This window comes from Podarcis liolepis, assembly GCF_965112155.1.
Source record: "Podarcis liolepis genome assembly, chromosome: 11".
Taxonomy (NCBI): domain Eukaryota; kingdom Metazoa; phylum Chordata; class Lepidosauria; order Squamata; family Lacertidae; genus Podarcis; species Podarcis liolepis.
In genome coordinates, this window is record NC_139565.1 from 62,627,036 (window position 1) to 62,644,524 (window position 17,489).

At 45.0% G+C, this 17,489-nt stretch overlaps 1 protein-coding gene across 8 annotated transcripts in view; it reads right to left on the reverse strand.

The window, feature by feature from the left end:
- Positions 1 to 17,394, reverse strand: part of KIF24 (kinesin family member 24) — a 34,348-nt gene extending 16,954 nt beyond the window's left edge. The window contains exons 1-6 of one of the 8 annotated variants that reach the window (XM_083465702.1): positions 16,492 to 17,394; positions 16,185 to 16,394; positions 6,101 to 6,722; positions 5,681 to 5,870; positions 3,133 to 3,230; positions 530 to 745 (exon numbers count right to left, since the gene is read on the reverse strand). In XM_083465702.1, the coding sequence (XP_083321828.1) occupies positions 530 to 745; positions 3,133 to 3,230; positions 5,681 to 5,870; positions 6,101 to 6,708 (1,112 nt within the window). In that variant the 5' untranslated portion in view covers positions 6,709 to 6,722; positions 16,185 to 16,394; positions 16,492 to 17,394. Of the gene's footprint in view, positions 1 to 529; positions 746 to 3,132; positions 3,231 to 5,680; positions 5,871 to 6,100; positions 6,726 to 8,206; positions 8,607 to 8,730; positions 9,284 to 9,624; positions 10,759 to 16,184; positions 16,395 to 16,475 lie in introns of those variants that run through there. The other 7 variants (XM_083465699.1, XM_083465700.1, XM_083465701.1 and 4 more) reach the window with 7 other exon arrangements.
- Between the last annotated feature and the right edge of the window lie 95 nt (positions 17,395 to 17,489).

Here is a 17,489-nt window from a genome sequence, read left to right on the forward strand (position 1 = left end):
AAAGCTGACATGCCTGAGCCACACGGGAGATGTCTCCATTCTGGAATGTACTGAAAAGATAAGATCGAGTTACAGCAGTTGCTAGAATGCTCACACACAAAAAGGGGGGTGGGCTTTTAATGCTTTTTACTGAACCAACTATATCAGCAACTAATTTTATGGGAAGGAGGGGTCAGGCTCCATCGCTCCCTTCCCTCAGTATGGACTGACAGCAAGCCCTGCTGTGTAGCCCTGGCAACAGAAGGAGCAGTAGATACTTCTCTGGGGGCAGATTTGGCTCTGGGCATCTAGCTACCAACTCCTAAACTGCACACTTATGAAACTACAAAATCAAAGCCCCCCTCCTCTTTTAGGCTGACTGAGCAAGCTGCACAGCTCTTGGGACAGGACTTTATTGTGCATCCCTTCACTAAAAAAACAATAACCCACTTGTCCCCAGATTTCTCTGTTCCAAGCAACTCTAATTCTGTTCAGCTATATCTGATTAATGGCCTTGGTTTCAAAAGCTGTACTCTTGGACTTTAAGCACCTCTTCCTTCCATTTAGCAGGTCATAAAGCTGTCCACAGTAGATCTCATAAAAGCTGATCCAGACATGGAGGTCTTTTCTAGTCTGAGATGCTTCCAATTGCCTGAAGATATCGTTAGCAGCCAGAGCGTAGAGTCCTGGGTTTTGGTGAGTGCCAATCATGGTATAGGTCTTGCCAGCACCCGTCTGCCCATATGCAAAGCAGGTGGCGTTGCCGCTGTAACAAAAGAAAGAGAAGCACCTTTTAATATAGCAGCTTCTATTAGCGTGTAAAAGACTATGGTAAAACACAGACACTGAATGCTTGCCCAAAACTACTTCTGTGGGATAATCAAATGTGGAGATATGGAAGCAGCCTCCAAGAGATCTCCTGATGTCCTCTCACATCCTGTTTAGATCTGTTGCACATAAGACATTCTCAAAAGGCTTGACTGTAGAAAAGGCAACAAAGTATATGGAAGAGCCATCAGTGGGGAACATCATGTACAGAGCTGCTACGTGAAGTTCAGTGGCTATACAAGAGAACCACCATAAGCTACAAGAGCGAAGCTTTTCTGCCTTCAATACTAATGCAGTCCTCTACCTGGTGGGCTAACCGGGGCAAGGATGGCATCCTTTAAAACAGTCCCCTGGACCTGCTTGCCCTCCTTTTGATTCCTATCTTGCATGTTCCACAACACAATGGCTCCATTAGGAGCGGCTGTCACTCCAATAATAACCTTCCCAGCTGCCTCAAAAAGAACTCCTGTGCGATGCCTCTGTGGCTTCGGCACAGCATGGGGCACTCTCCATTAAGCTGGCGCCATAATTGATTATGTTCACATTATAATGGTGACAAAAATGTGGAGTTTAGTCTTTTGTGATATTCAGCTTGGCCAATTAGTCTAACTAATCACAATAGCCAGATTGAAAGATGGAGAGAAGGTATTTGGTCTTTTTGCTTCCTTAAATATGAAAGCGTCTTGTGTCTGTGTGTATGTACAGTTGAATGGTAAAGATAAAAATATTGATATAGAAGTTGTGAGCAGTATTATACCTGACCTTTCTCAAGTTACACTCTGATTTAATATGGTTGCATCCTAAAAGTATCTTCATCTAGTTGACTTTGTCCCAAAAGTCATAAGGCTGAAAACAAAATGTAATTATACTGGTGGGGTTTCCTTATGTAGATGAATACCAGTTGTTGTTTTAAGTAGCAACATCAAAGATGCGAGGGGACTACATTAAATTGGTATAATTAAAGAAGCAGAGACCAGTGGTACAAGAAAATGACCTTGCAATAAATATTTCTTCTACTTACACCAAAGAAGATTGTCTCTGAAGTACCTTTATGTTATTTTGCAGTGCAATGCAGAGCAGCAGAAATCCAAATTTGAACCCCTGCTTAGTCATAATGGAGCCTTGCAAATCGGCACCATCAGTAGGGCACCATTTTTAATGTCCCTGGCCCAGCTTATCTATTGTAATCCACCATGAACATTTGGGATATGGCAGGAAAGAAATTTTAGGTGTGGCCAAGGTGCAATCCACAAAATGCTTATAACCCAGGTGGTATTACTCAAATCTCTGCTGACTTCTCTGGCATCAAAAATTAGTGGGCAGCGCCTCCAGCAGATGACACTCAAGTCTGACACTCCATACTGAGCCTTATTTTGAAACAGCGTCTGAAATCCTGAATGGCCACAAGAGGCTGCTCTTTTTCTAGCTGAGTGAGACGGCATTAAAAGAAGCAAGCCTTAGTTTAACAAACAAATTGGGACCACCAGCACTGGTTTTCCAGCCCATGAGCTGATTTGATTCACAATACAGTGGTACCTCGGGTTACATATGCTTCAGGTTACATACGCTTCAGGTTATCCTTGAAAGGGTGTCAAGAAGAAGCACCTGGACTAGAATTGGTGCCTAGCTACTGGCTGCAAACAGTCACAGGATGCAAGAACATTCATACTGAAGAAGCGCGGCTGGTTGCTGGTTGGTTTCCAGGCTCCATTTAAAGTACCATTTTTGACCTTTAAAGTCCTAAGTAGTCCAGTGGAAAGCTTGTTTCTTCAGTTGCCATTGCAAACCTTACGCCAGACCCCCTTTGCCACTGAATATCTGCTAGAATGGCATTCCTTAGGAAATACTCCCCTAAGTGGGTGCCCATTACAGCAATTCCATGGAAGTCTTCAAGACGCCCATGAAAATGTTCTGGCCTTGGGGTTACGATGGTGGAAACAACTGAGTTATGCTACGCCTGTTACTGATTTTATAGCGGGTGCCCTTTTTTTCCTTGTTTGTTTTATGATTATTCTCTTTGATTATTCACCTTTTAAATTGTGAGCTACCTTGTCAAGTGGTAGGATATAAATCTAAATAAATAAAATGGAAAACAATTTTTACTTTCCTTCTCTTATCTGCTCATTTATTTTAAAATGACACATAATTCAGATATAGGACAGTGTGTGTGTGTGTGTGTGTGTGTGTGTGTGTGTGTGTGGACCATCACCAAAAGAAAAACAGAGGAAGAAAGGTGAGCACCATGAAAACATCAATAAACATATATTGTATAAACAATGAAAATGTTCATAGGCACAGATAGGGAAAGCATACACAACACCCTACCCATTGAAAATGTGTTGAATGAGGGGGTGGGCAGTCTTCATGTACACATCCTGGTTGGAACAGGCCTCCCCAAAGACTTCATCAAAGTAAAACACATGCTGCAAAAAGAAAAGGGATATTTACACAAAAAGGAATACCACTCCTTTTACCCACCCATGATGATAAGATACACAGCTGTGGATGTGAATCCCATTCAAAGTGAAACCAGGAAGCTCAGACCCCGCATAGCCAAATTCAGACATCATGCAATCACCATCAGCCAGAGCAAACTAATGGATTCAGCAACTGTACCAAGCAAGTGTCTCTGGAAACAAAGCTGTGAGCAGAGCTAAAATAAGAAAGGGAAGAGGGAGGGAGGCAGAAGAGAATACTTCATCTTGCCTTAAGCGAACAGGTATGCAATGATAACATGGAATGATGCAAAATAAAAGTTAAGGTCCAAAATTAAGCCGTGGATTCTTGCTGCTGAAAAGGAACTTCCACTACCAAATTCTGATGTATTTTTGAGGCAAAGGAAACTAGAAACCTAGAAAGACATTTCCAGGAAATCCTCATTTCAGAAGTAAAACTTCCTGTACTTAAGGCTTCTTCCTCTTAAGCTGTTTGTGTCAGTAGGCACAATCTATGAGGACTTTATTTATTATTTGGCAAGAGCTCCACTGAACTGAAGCACCAGGGGAAGGAGGGGCATGTGTGTACATAACATGCTGCTCTGCAGACTGGTTACCTTCCTGCTGCTGTCAATCGGAATGAGAATTTGATCTAGGCAGCAGAAGGTACCTGGGACCAAGAGAGAAAAAAGATGCAAGACTATTAGCTGAAAAATCATTAACCACAGAGGGGAAGGAGGGCAGAGGAAGAGAGAGCATAGATCATTCAGCGAGAACTGGAGCACTGAAGGCCTGTGAGAACCTTGCTCTCTAGTACAATGGAACCCGGGGGAAAGGGAATTCACTAGGCTGGCAGCCCAGTTCTGTTGCCTTTGTTAAGCACAGGCGCCTCGGGCAGTAATTACAATATGCTCACTTTCCAACAGAAAAGAGAGAAGACAATGCAAGGAAGAACATTTAATCGTTAGAAATGCCCATTTCTCTTTTTTGGGGGAGGGTATAAATCAGAGGCAGGTGCAACAGAATTACAGAAAAGTTTCAAGCAAGAGAAACTGCATGTTTATCACAGTCTAGATAAGTCAAAGTTTGGATCATGTCATCCTTATAGCACCATTTGTAATGTTATTTGGGGAGTGTTCCAGTACTGGTCTGAGATGCCTCCCCTCGCCACCCGCCAATCACAGGTTGTGGCTCATATGTGGCAGGAATATCTCCCTAGAGCACAATATGGCATCTGGAATATGGTCTTCTACTGTACCATAGGCATTCACACCAGAATGATTCGTGAAACACTGTCGTGCAATATGAGAATATAATACAGCAGCACTTAATTATTATGCAATCATTTTCTGGTAATGTCAAATTCCCTGCTGCTATAAATGTAACAGATATCTAAAAGGTAAAGGTGAAGTGCCCCTGGATGGTTAAGTCCAGTCAAAGGCGACTATGGGGTGCGGTGCTTTTCAGGCCGAGGGAGATGGCGTTTGTCCACAGCCAGCTTTCCGGGTCATGTGGCCTGCATTACTAAACTGCTACTGGTGCACAGAGGACCATGACGAGTGCCAGAGTGCACGGAAACACCATTTACCTTCCTGCTGTGGCAGTACCTATTTATCTACTTGCACTGGTATGCTTTCAAACTGCTAGGTTGGCAGAAGCTGGGACAGAGCAATGGGAGCTCACCCCGTCGTGCGGATTCGAACTGCTGACCTTCCGAATGGCAAGCCCAAGAGGCTCAGTGGTTTAGACCACAGTGTCACTCACGTCCCAAAATATCTAAAATAAACAAAAGAGTATGGGGTCCATGGACCTTGGGAGGACATCTGCCCCTTTGTTGGCCTACAATACACTGTAGCATTCTCCTACAGACTGCAGTACTGTTGCAATGCTGTTATCACTGCTGCAACTACGCTTGCTCCTTTTCAGCTTCCAGGAGCAAATCGAGGTGTTGGCTCCAACTTTCAAACTGTTATTTCCTAGGCCCAAGGACAGTGTCATCCATTAAGAGAAGACCCCAGGGACTAAAGCAGTCATTCAGATTTCTGGAGGAGATCCTTCTCCACCTGTAGGCAAGCCACTGCAAAAGCACGAAGATGCCCTCTCTCACAAGCAGCTTCCTCTCTCACCTTTCCTGTCTCTAAAGTCTTATCCACTGGGCCTATGGAAGTCCATGCAAAAGTTCTCATTTTCAAAAAAGGGCTTAATATTCAGGGGATATGGTGTTGATGAATATTCTGGATTTAACCGTTTTTACTGTTTTGTATGCTCAGATTTATTATATTTTTTACAAAATTTTAAGAATACAGATTAGTACTCCAAGTTCTGCTGTGGGAAGTTGTTGTTTTATCTCCTCTTTGATTGTAAATAGATCAGTTTGACACCATTACTTGAACACTTTAAGACATGATACAAGACGAAAGGAGCCAAAATACTGCAACCTGCAAAATGTACTGGCTGAGGTCCACAGCCTCCTTCTTCTCATGGAGCAGGAGGGTTTCTTTATCTTCTACTGTGATGATATTCACTTCCCCACGCCTCTCTTCTCTTAAGCCAAGGGGACGCTTTCGGACGCACACACGGATCTTGTCCGTCTCAGTCCACGGGGTCTCCTTCTCAGAAGCGTTAGGTCTGCGAAACACAGGATGGCAAAAATGCTAAATTTGCAATTTCAAAGTCAGCCCACACTATAGAAATTTATACGTGCAAATTAAATGTATGCACATTGTATTCCTAAAAGAGTATGTAGGATAATTGGTTGCAGAATTTTATTTTATTTTGTAACTTTTAACTTCCCCCACATGTATGAAGGAGAAAATTACATTGTTCCATGTAAAGGAATACAGATAAATGGTTATTACCTGGTACAAGAATGAGGCACTCCATAATTATAACCTGAAATATGAGCTACTCTTTGTACAATGGGGGCTTCAGCATCCCCTAGGAGAGGAGCAATATCGTTAGATGAACTGATAGCTGGAATGCCCAGTTTATGTTCTGTCCATGTTGCAGCAGCATTCAAAGAGTCTTTCCTAGGTCTTTTGTATTCAGCTTTGTGGCTCAACACTGCAGCTAAATCATCTTTATCTTCATTTACAGAGCAATTGGATAAGGCACACAATTCGGGCTCAAGCTGCTTTCTCCCTCCATCTCTTTCCTCCGAGAGGGAATCAAAGTGCAGTTGTCTTCGAGGGCCACATCTAGTCGCCTGAGGCCGGAGGTAGAGAGAACCTGTCTGAAAATGCTGTTTTTTCCTCATTGCTTCCTCTTCTGCCTGCAACATTTTGATTATTCGAATGAGCTGGAAGAGGCGCTTGCGGTCCTTCATGTTATGCACTCCCAGCTTGGTGTAATCTTTCATGGAGACCTTGGCAAGTTCATCAATCCTCTGAAAGCCAAGGGCACTAAAATGGGGAAAGTATTTCTCAAGCTCTGCTTCACAAAGGCAATCGTATAGACAGGAGGCCATCTTCTATTCAAGGTCTGCTAAATAAAGCAAAAAAGACAAAGTGAAACATGCCTGTATGAAACAGTGACTTTTTTAAAACATGGAAACTATCCATTAAGGGCAGCTGCAACAGAGCATCTGCTTCATGCTAAAGGGCTGACTGGAAATAGGGCAAAGATCCGGCAAAAAATGAATCAGGGTCTTGCAGCAGCAGCAGTGCTTAGATGGCAGAGTTTATTGGTGGATAGTACCTCACCATTCAAAGTTTTATTCATATTTAAATTATTTCTAGACATGAAAATAACACCGTCATTAGTACCAGCGGAAAAGGAAAACCCAAGTTCAGATCCCCATTCATCTGTGAAGCTGCCATTTCAGTAATCCTTACATCAACTCTGTCAAGTAGGCCAGTAATACTACTATCCTATTACAGGGAGGGAGCTGAAGAACAGTGGCTTAGCGAAACTCCCCAGTGAGCGAACAGCTGACGAGATTGGAAACAGAAGCCTTCTGGCTTGCATCTCATTTCCCTTTAGAAATGTGCACCTGCCAACAGGACAACAATTTGTGGTTCCAACCAAGTGGCCTCTATTCCACAAAAGCCGACACCACTGATATCTCGGAATCTACCTTATTCTAAGTGAGACTGCTAGTTCTAGTTCAGTATTGTCTGTACACTGACTGGGAGCAGGAGACATTCCCAGCCCTAACTGGAGGTGCCAGTAGCTCTGTTACTAAGCTACTGACGCTTCCCATAAAAATTAGCATTTAAGGTCCCACAAGACTCTTTGCCATCTTACTCCAGCCCACTGAACATCAGCAGACACTCTGGAAATGGTACTGCACTGGCTACTTCAGTACATTTAACACATTAGGAAGTACTAGGTTTGTTTCTGTTTGTTGTAAATGGGTTTGGTTCCCCTTTTTATTCTGATTGCTTATTAATTTTTAGATTTTTAATTGTTTTGTTGTTATTGCTGGATTACTGTTTTACCATATTATGATTTTTGTGTGTGCTTTGAGTAATTTAAAATAACAAATCAAAGGAAAATAAATCATTTTCTGGAGCTAAATAATACAGAAAACAGAGAAAGGAAACTCTGGATATCCAGGTATATCAGCAATGCTTCTCATTGTGCTCACCTTGTCACTCTGACAAAATTAACAAACAAGTGACTTTAAAATCACAGATGTAGAATACGAGTTTATGAGGAGAATGGAATCCTGAAGCCCCAAATCTACCCATTAAACTTATGAACCTAAGGCAGAACAGTGCCTACTTCAAACACAAATTGTATCATAATAAATACTGCTTCTTTTTCTCCAATGAACTGATAAGTAGATCTTCTTAAATTGTGACCCTCATTCAGGAGCCTTAAAAAGCACCTCTAATGAAGTATTGCAGTGTGTAAATGGAATCAGTCAATTAATCAAGTCAGACAGTTAGTCATACACAAATATTCACAGTATACGATAACACTACACTGAGAAGCACATACTAGAACGTGCAATCACTTACTTGTGTCTCCCGGCTTCTTACACTTGCAAAGTATCTACAACTAATGCTACAAGCTGCAGAGATGGACTCCACCGGCTAAGGAAAGTGATGTGCCTAAATTTAGATGTGCCTCTTCCAGGCCAACCATGTGTCCCAAAGGCTCCCCACAGCTAATGATCAAAAGGCAGTGAAATGGATATGGACAAATTCAAAAGGTCATCATGTCACAAAGACAAAGGGGTGCCTGCATGTATTAATATATATATAAAAGAGGTTCTGCTCCAATCTTAAGTGTGCTACTGCTGCTCTGGAAATCAAATAGTTTCACTCCAACCTAAGTGTATTTAAGATGAGCAACTATACACAATTTCAAGTTTATATTTCCTTTTTTATTGCGCACCATTTGATTATTATTGAGAAAATCTTACAATCTTGATGCACTAAATAGGATTTTATTCATATTCATATTCACATTCAAGCTAATGACACTTCCCTCTACCTACATCCAGGATGCATTCTTATAAAATTATTTGATAGCAACTCACAAATCCCCAAACAAAACTTCCATTTGTTTCTTGGTGGAATTTCCCTTTTGATCAAACAAATGCTGAAAGCTTCATACGTGCTTTGTCAACCGATTATGATCTCAGTCACCAGCAATTCAGTGTTAAAGAAAGAAGACTTGCTGGAAGGAAAGCAAATTGTTAGCTGAATCTACTGAAATCAAATGCTCTATTGTTTATTTAAAATATTTTCAGGTCACCTTTCAGAGCAATCATTTTGAGGGCTTTTGGGGGCAATTTTTACAATCAAGTGGTATATGAATTTTGTGCAATAAATAAAAAAATAAAAGCCTCAACGTGGGTTACAAGATAAAACAGAATACAGCAAAACATAATAAAAACAGCAACAATAAACAAAACAACTAGCCCCAAACTGTCAAAATCCAATAACAAAGTAAGACTGAAGCAATCAAGCCAACAAGCGCACCTGAAAAGGTGCTTCTAATAATATCCTGTTCACTTGGGAGGCCAGAAACATGGGCAAAAGGATGATTAAACATTCCTGGGGTGGTGGAACAAGTTATAAAGAATGAGGCTAAAACAAGGGTCTGCAACCTTTAAGACAAAAAGAGCCACTTGGACCCGTTTCTGAAGAAAAAACAAGAACTGGGAGCCGCAAAACCATTGCAACATTTAAAACATATATCTCTGGAGCCGCGATCTGACAGCGGGCGGGAAGGTGACGTTGGGGCGCTGCATGACTAACGCACGCACTGCCCCCATGCGACGTCACAGCCAGTACAGTGCCTGCCACAGTGGGGAGTGTCAGGGTGCACAATGCACCTCCTCCCCTCGCTAGTATCCGCCCCGGAGCCGTGGCAAAGGTGTAAAAGAGCCACATGCGGCTCCGGAGCCGCAGGTTGCAGACCCCTGGGCTAAAACAACCACTGGCTCAACAACGTGTTTTAACTACCCAGAACCATTTGCTACATGGGAGGGATCTCTGGATAATGAGATGCAGAGAGCACTAGCCACATAATTTTTAGTTAGCATTTTTTATTTCTCCTAAATGCAAAGTAAGAAAATTCACCTGATCTACAAGAATACCAATTTTGGACGCACACAGTGGTTTTAAGACCTAGAACTAGGCATACAGAAATCAACGGGATCTGCTTCAAACAAAGCATAAGAACAGGTTGTAAAAAAGGCTGTAAAAAAACAACCTTTCCCCATTCTCTACATGTTTATTTCACTTATTTATCTTGATTATGCCCCGGTGCCTCGTGAAATAGACGTTTTAAAATGTTATGCTACATCTAGAAATTCAGCAGTTGAATTTGAATGATCAAGCCACCACCTACCAGGGACATAGAGAATTAATTCTGAGCTACAAGCAGAATCAGTTCAATTTATTATGCAAAATGCATGTTTAGGAAGCATTCTACCCTGAAGCCAATGGCAGGATTCCCATTGTTCACAATTGAGCTGGACTGCAGCCACTGGATTTTGTATTCAAGAGCAGCTAGCCATTATGGGTCAGGTTTACTCCAGCCTATTAATCCAAAGTGTTGCATTTTTATCCCACCCATCCTCCAGGGGCCCCAGAGCATTATACATGGGTCTCCTTCTCCCTCTATTCTATTCTATCTCTCATCTATTCTAACAACCACCCTGTAAGTTAGGCTAGGCACCAGGGCCATTCAGCAAATTTCATGGCAGAAATGAATTACAATTTTTTGCCCAAACACTTTCTGTTATACAACAGTAGTTTGAAAACATGGCCTGTGGCCTCATCTGTTTCCTAACTGTTGTGACCCCCACTTAAAAATGCAAAAAGTGTTTCTCAAAAGCAAGTATATATTTCCAGCTACACTGAGGAAAGAACAGGAGTTCTTTAAAATAGTAATTGAAAAAAGCTACATTCTTATCTTCAGTGCCACCTGCTGGTACAGAAGGGAAAAGCCACTTATCATATCACGTAAATACAGTATTTGGCTATAGACCAGGGGTCAGCAAAGTTTTTCAGCGAGGGGCCGGTCCACTGTCCCGCAGACCTTGTGGGGGGCCGGACTATATTTTGGAAAAAAATAATAATGAATTCCTATGCCCCAGAAATAACCCAGAGATGCATTTTAAATAAAAGCACACATTCTACTCATGTAAAAACACCAGGCAGGCCCCACGAATAACCCAGAGATGCAATTTAAATAAAAGGGCAGAGTCTACTCATGTAAAAACACGCTGATTCCCGGACTGTCCATGGGCCAGATTTAGAAGGTGATTGGGCCGCATCCGGCCCCCAGGCCTTAGTTTGCCTACCCATGCTATAGACCCATGAGGCAATGATATCCACGTAAGAACAAAAGAGAGAAAACCCTGGCCTCCAGGGAAAAAAATCACTTTAAATTTAATAATGCATGCTGAATATCATTTACACCTCCTGCCCTCATACATTTCCCACAGGAAATTCATTCACAGGAATAAATGGCACCAGGGTGAGGATCTGGCTTAGGGCGTGGGGAGGAATTTGCTGCTCAGATATAAATTTCAGCTTCACAAGGGGCAGCTGTTGCTTTCTATTCTGCTCTATTTTACTCTAGTGCAAAGTGGCCACAGGGCACATAGTGGAACAACAAAGCCAAGCAGATTATCTTTCCTTGTTCAGACACAGTGAAATAGCTCCACCACATCTCCTTCACAAAGGAACTACCGTATTTTTCGCCCTATAGGACGCACCGTCCCATAAGACGCACCTAGTTTTTTGGGGGGGGAATAAAGGGAAAAAAATTATTTCCCCCCCAGGCGCGGGGCTGGGGCAGCCCGAGCTTCCCCCGACCCCAGCCCCCAAACAGGCAGCTCTCTGCAAGCCGTGGGAGCCCAGCGGTGGCTCCCACTGCTTGAGGAGAGATCCGCGAAGCCTGGACGCGCTGAGATCAGCGCGCGCAGGCTTCGGGATGCCGGCAACTCTCCCCAAGCAGCGGGAACGTTCCCGCTGCTTGGGGAGAGATCCGCGAAGCCTGGACGCGCTGAGATCAGCGCGCGCAGGCTTCGGGATGCCGGCAACCCTCCCCAAGCAGCGGGAACGTTCCCGCTGCTTGGGGAGAGATCCGCGAAGCCTGGACGCGCTGAGATCAGCGCGCGCAGGCTTCGGGATGCCGGCAACCCTCCCCAAGCAGCGGGAACGTTCCCGCTGCTTGGGGAGAGATCCGCGAAGCCTGGACGCGCTGAGATCAGCGCGCGCAGGCTTCGGGATGCCGGCAACCCTCCCCAAGCAGCGGGAACGTTCCCACTGCTTGGGGAGAGATCCGCGAAGCCTGGACGCACTGAGATCAGCGCGCGCAGGCTTCGGGATGCCGGCAACCCTCCCCAAGCAGCGGGAACGTTCCCGCTGCTTGGGGAGAGATCCGCGAAGCCTGGACGCGCTGAGATCAGCGCGCGCAGGCTTCGGGATGCCGGCAACTCTCCCCAAGCAGCGGGAACGTTCCCGCTGCTTGAGGAGAGGTCCGCGAAGCCTGGAGAGCGAGAGGGGTCGGTGCGCACCTACCGCTCTCGCTCTCCAGGCTTCAGCGAAAGCCTGCATTCGCCCCATAAGACGCACCCACATTTCCCCTTCATTTTTGGAGGGGAAAAAGTGCGTCTTATAGGGCGAAAAATACGGTATATTTTGAATCTTCTGGTATTCTGTCTAAATGACAGATTTGTAGACTGGGGGAGGGGGGAGGGAGAAATGCCTGTGTGCAAGTGGTATGCATGTGTGTGGACACCACTGGGCACAACCCTGGTTGACAGAAGCAGCCGAGAAGCTCTCCCTATACAGTGGTACCTCGGGTTAAGTACTTAATTCGTTCCGGAGGTCCGTTCTTAACCTGAAGCACCACTTTAGCTAATAGGGCCTCCTGCTGCCGCCGCGCCGCCAGAGCCCGATTTCTGTTCTTATCCTGAAGCAAAGTTCTTAACCTGAAGCACTATTTTTGGGTTAGCGGAGTGTGTAACCTGAAGCGTATGTAACCTGAGGTACCACTGTATGATCCTTCCAGCTCTAACCTAGCACCCAACCGATGAACCCAAGAGGGCATTCCCAACATTAGGGAGCATGACCAGCATTACATTGAAAGGGGTAGTGGGGATATATATTCTGCCTCACCTAATGGTACCCTGATGTACTCGGAGATGGGAGTGGGAAGAGAAGAGCTTATTACCAATACAGTATCATTGCCCATCTTCAACTGCACGGATGATCATAAACTGTTGCCCCTTGAAAGCTGCCAGTGGAATCCACAAAGTAATATTGTTTGCTTACCCTTCCCTTAGCATATAAAATATTTTACACCCTTGGTGTGTGTGTGTGTGTGTGTGGATGTGTCTGCCTGTGCAAATCATAGCAATCCAGGATCTTTCTAATCCATTCATTTTTCATTTATTTTTAATCTCACAAATTCTAGTCTGTGCTTTTAAGTTCTTCATACTGCCTACATAAATAGATCTGTAAAACTGAAAATGCTAATAAAAGTTTTATCAAATAAAAATGAAATCACAACCTACTTTGTAACTGTGGCTAAAAGCTAGCCAGTCAGCATTACTCTTTCTCATCACTAATTTCAAATACTGCAGCCTGATCCATTTTCTGATCATTCTTTCACATTAATTATAGCCTGATGACCTCAGTGAAAAAGCCTCTGCTCCACAGCCGATGTAGGACAACTGCTGTAGACAACAGCTGTTGTGGTTCCTGGAAACTTCTCATTTTCCTGGTACGTGAATAAAACAAGTCTGAGTTATAGTGGGCAGCTAATCATTTAAAAATTGCAGGCAATTCTTTCCTGCAAGGAAAGCTTTCAGAAATCCAAGAATGCTTTCTTCATTATGCTTCTGTATAAAAGGAAATCTGTCTTTACACAGTTGAAGCTATTATTGCTTCATTCCCTGTGCTTCAGTTGCCATGTTAATGGTTTCTGTTACATAGCAACCAGCTTCTTCCTTTTGAGTTATAGAAATGATAGGAGGGAGGAAAGCTGCCTATACTTTACTAAGTTCTTGTTCCAGCTCAGGGGGGAAAGACATTCCAAAGCTCTAATGGGGCTTTTAAGCTATGCTTCAATTTGTAGCTCATAACTAACGAACAACAGAGAGGGTACAAGGAACATTCTGCCTTTTACTGAGTTTGCCCACAGACAAAGGCAGTAATGAGTATTCAGACTTTAGGGCAAGAGGTATCAAGGGCAAGCACAGGGGTCTGGAACCTTTAAGACAAAAAGAGCCACTTGGGCCCGTTTCCGAAGGAAAAAAAATTGGGAGCCGCAAAACTCGTCATTATAAAAATAACTTTTTTGTCACTTTTTAAAAATTATTTCTTTGTTTGACCCCTCAGAATTACTCCTCCTCATAGAAATAAACGTTAAATTAACAAGTTACCTTTTTGTGTGTGTGTGTGTGTGTGTGTTCTTCACTCCCCTTCCAAACAGTGACCAGCGTACATGCCCCCTTTCAATGCGGTGACCAGCGTACATGCCCCTTACAATGTAGTGGGCAGGCGGGAAGGTGACGTTGGGACGGTGCGTGACTAACGCACGCACCGCCCCCATGTGACGTCACAGCCAGTACAGCGCCCGCCACAGTGGGGAGTGTTGGGGCGCATAATGCGCCTCCTCCCCTCGCTAGTTTCCATCCCGGAGCCGTGGCAAAGGTGTAAAAGAGCCACATGCGGCTCCAGAGCCACGGGTTGCAGACCCCTGGGCAAGCAGAATCCCCTCAGTGCACATGTCTCACACAACATCCATTGGGATGAAAGGATTCATCTTTTGGTCACCAGGTCCAAATCTCAGCACTGAAGAAGGATCCTCTCAAAGTTTGCCATATTTGTTGGCCGAGGAGGGGAACGCCTACTGTCACTCACTAGGATCAATGTGGGTCTTCCCGACAATCAAGCTAAGGTGGAGGGAGGCCTGAATGCTTCAGGACAGAGAATGAGTCCTTTTGGCATACAAAGAAACACCCACTAAAGTAAACCTACTTGGGAGGAAGCGTAGCAGTATACTGCTTGGAAGACTGAAGTGATGTGTTACTGAAATGCCAAAGGAAATTTAGAGGAGCACCGGGACACAATGTGAATCCCAACAAGATAAACTAGTGAACAAACAGAATGGGGAATTCATTCAGCACATACTGACCTTTCCTATTTCATGGAAAACACTGGTGGAGAAGCAGGGCACAGGGTGGAGAGATCACTCCCTATCTTTCTCTGGCTTTCCACCAAGGGTGCTATGATCCCACAGCTTCTCTCCCTCTTATAGGACAGCTCAGCACACTGCAAAGCACAGCACTGGTGAGACTCCCAGCAAGAAGCAGGAATAGGCTTAGTATGGTATGCCAGTATAGCCAACTGTGCCACACAAAGAATTTGGCACTACAAAGTTTAACGCACATGTGCTTACAGCACTGCTTTCAAGTATCTGCAAGGCCCCTCCCCAAAGGCAGCTGCGTTTCAGTAATTCCTGGGCATGTATAAGCACACAGAACCATAAACAGAATGACCCCAGCATAGAATCCACTCTCTATCTTTAGGCTGCAACACAGTACATAAGACTGCAGCCTAGAAGATGCTGAGGAGACTCAGCCCGTTTGCTTTTCCAAATAGGAATGCATTATCCGATACAAGCTGAGGTTACAAGAAACAATGCCTCAGCCCTGTTCATTTCCAATTATTGCACAAAGATTGCGTGCTCAAAATGAGGTCAGTCTCATAGAAGCAATGTCCCATCTACTGGTGCTAAGCAGAGCTTTCCCCATGCTAGAACCTTGCTCAGTGTTGAGAGAGAGATTCTGCAGGAGCAATGAATTGGGAAGAGACAAGGCAGTTATATCCTGCCGTTTCTCTTAAAGGGGTGATGAACCTATTGGCCAAGCCACACCCACCACATATGATATCAGGTGTGGGGCAGGTAAAAATGAAGCTGAGCTAAAGGGAATTTGCAGACCTGCGGGCACAGTGCTTTGCAAGCACCAACAACCAGCTGATCAGCAGCTGTTTACAAGCTCTGGTAATCAACTGATTATCTGCACAACTGAAAACAGATTACCTGACATCGTGGTGACTTTGCCCTGTTGGCCATATTCAACTCTCTATCTCTGCTCAGGGTGGCAAAAGTGTTTTTCCCATGACTCAATTCTTGCTCTCAACAATGCCGTGTTAGGTGAGAGAGGGAGTTGACCAGCTACAAAGTATATTTCATGGGGATCTGAACCTGGGTCTCTGCGACCCCTCTAACCGCTCCCCACCACCACCACAAAGCAGATAATAGCTAAAGACCCAGGCATCATAAGGAGTGCTTTCTCCCACATGAACTTGCCCATGAATATAGGTTCTTTAAGACCTTATTTGTATCCAGTAGAAGCAGAGGTGACAAAGACAGTGATAATGGCAGAGCCTTCTTTGTGGTGATGCCACCAGCTCTGCAATTCTTTCCCCAGGGAGATCTGCCAAACAACAAGTTTGATACCTTTTTCTTCTTTTCTTTTTATATTCCCAGGTCTTTCAGAACTGCTGATTTTCATTCTCTTCCAAATTTTGTATTTTTCATACCATCCAGGCCAGACTCCACTTTCATCGTTATTTCGGATTTTCGGAGTTTATCGCTTTAGGCAAGCTCGGATTTCGCACAAACGGCTGCACAAAATCCTTCCTGGACTGAAGAGCGGGCTGCCAGACTCTAGGAATACAAGGAGACAAAAAACAAAAACAAACCTTAAATCAGGCTTTCACTGAAGATAAACGGCAGCACCAGAGATACGTGCAAGGAGCATTACCTGCTGAAAACTGATGCCTCCAAAATCTTGCCAAACGTTATGAGAGGGGAAAAGCACGGCAGCCCGTCAGTCTTTTCAGATCTGAGGTCGGTTCCTCCATGCCCCAAACTTTAGAAATTTTAAACCGGTTTTAAAACAAGGCCTGGCTGCACATTTAAATAATGGCTCAAGGGCCAACGAAATCCGAAAAGCGTATTATCCTAACAGGGTTGCACGAATATGCGGGTTCCGGCAGGTGCAGCGCCAAACCAGCGCCGGCCTCTCCGGACTTTCCTCAGAAACTTCTCACAAGCGGAGGCCCTGAACCGCCGCTAGGCCTCGTGGAGGACGCTCCCGCTTCTAGGAGCCCGTCGCCATGGCAACAGGGCAGAGGTCGGAGCTAGCCGAGTGTGGGGCGGGGAACGGCTGCGGCAACTGGGCCTCTTTCTCCTCTGCCACGGCTCTCCCGCCGCGCGTCTTCCCCCTCCCCAGATTTGTCCGAACCCCCGCTAAGGACTCCCTCAGGGTGCGCTGGGAACGCTCCGTCCGCCCGGCTAGGCCGCGTCTCCATGGCGACGCCGCCAAGCCTACGTTCAAAGACTCGCGCCTATATGTCGCGCCGCAAGACGTCACCTCAAACCGCCCAATAGGACGTTGAGCAAGGGGGGGGAGTCCCGCTCTTCGCCAATTGGAGAGGCGACCAAAAAAAGGCGGGAAGCGGGTATCCTAGTGGCGGCACTCTGCTCGCGCGTCAGCATCTATTGGCTGTTCGCGCAGCAGGAGACGGAAGCGGATGCTTCTTTGCTATTCGTCCGGCGCACGTCAATTGCGATAAAAAAAATCCAATAGTGCTTCGACTTTGACATATTGCACCGCCTCCCGATTTCTGATTGGATTCCGTAGTCACGGCGGCGGGCGCTGTTGCTAAGGGTCAGCCACGTGACTTCCCCTCTGCCGCTACCGGCGGGTTGTGATTGGGCTGAGGCCGGAGGTGACTAAAAGATTGGCAGGCCCGTTGC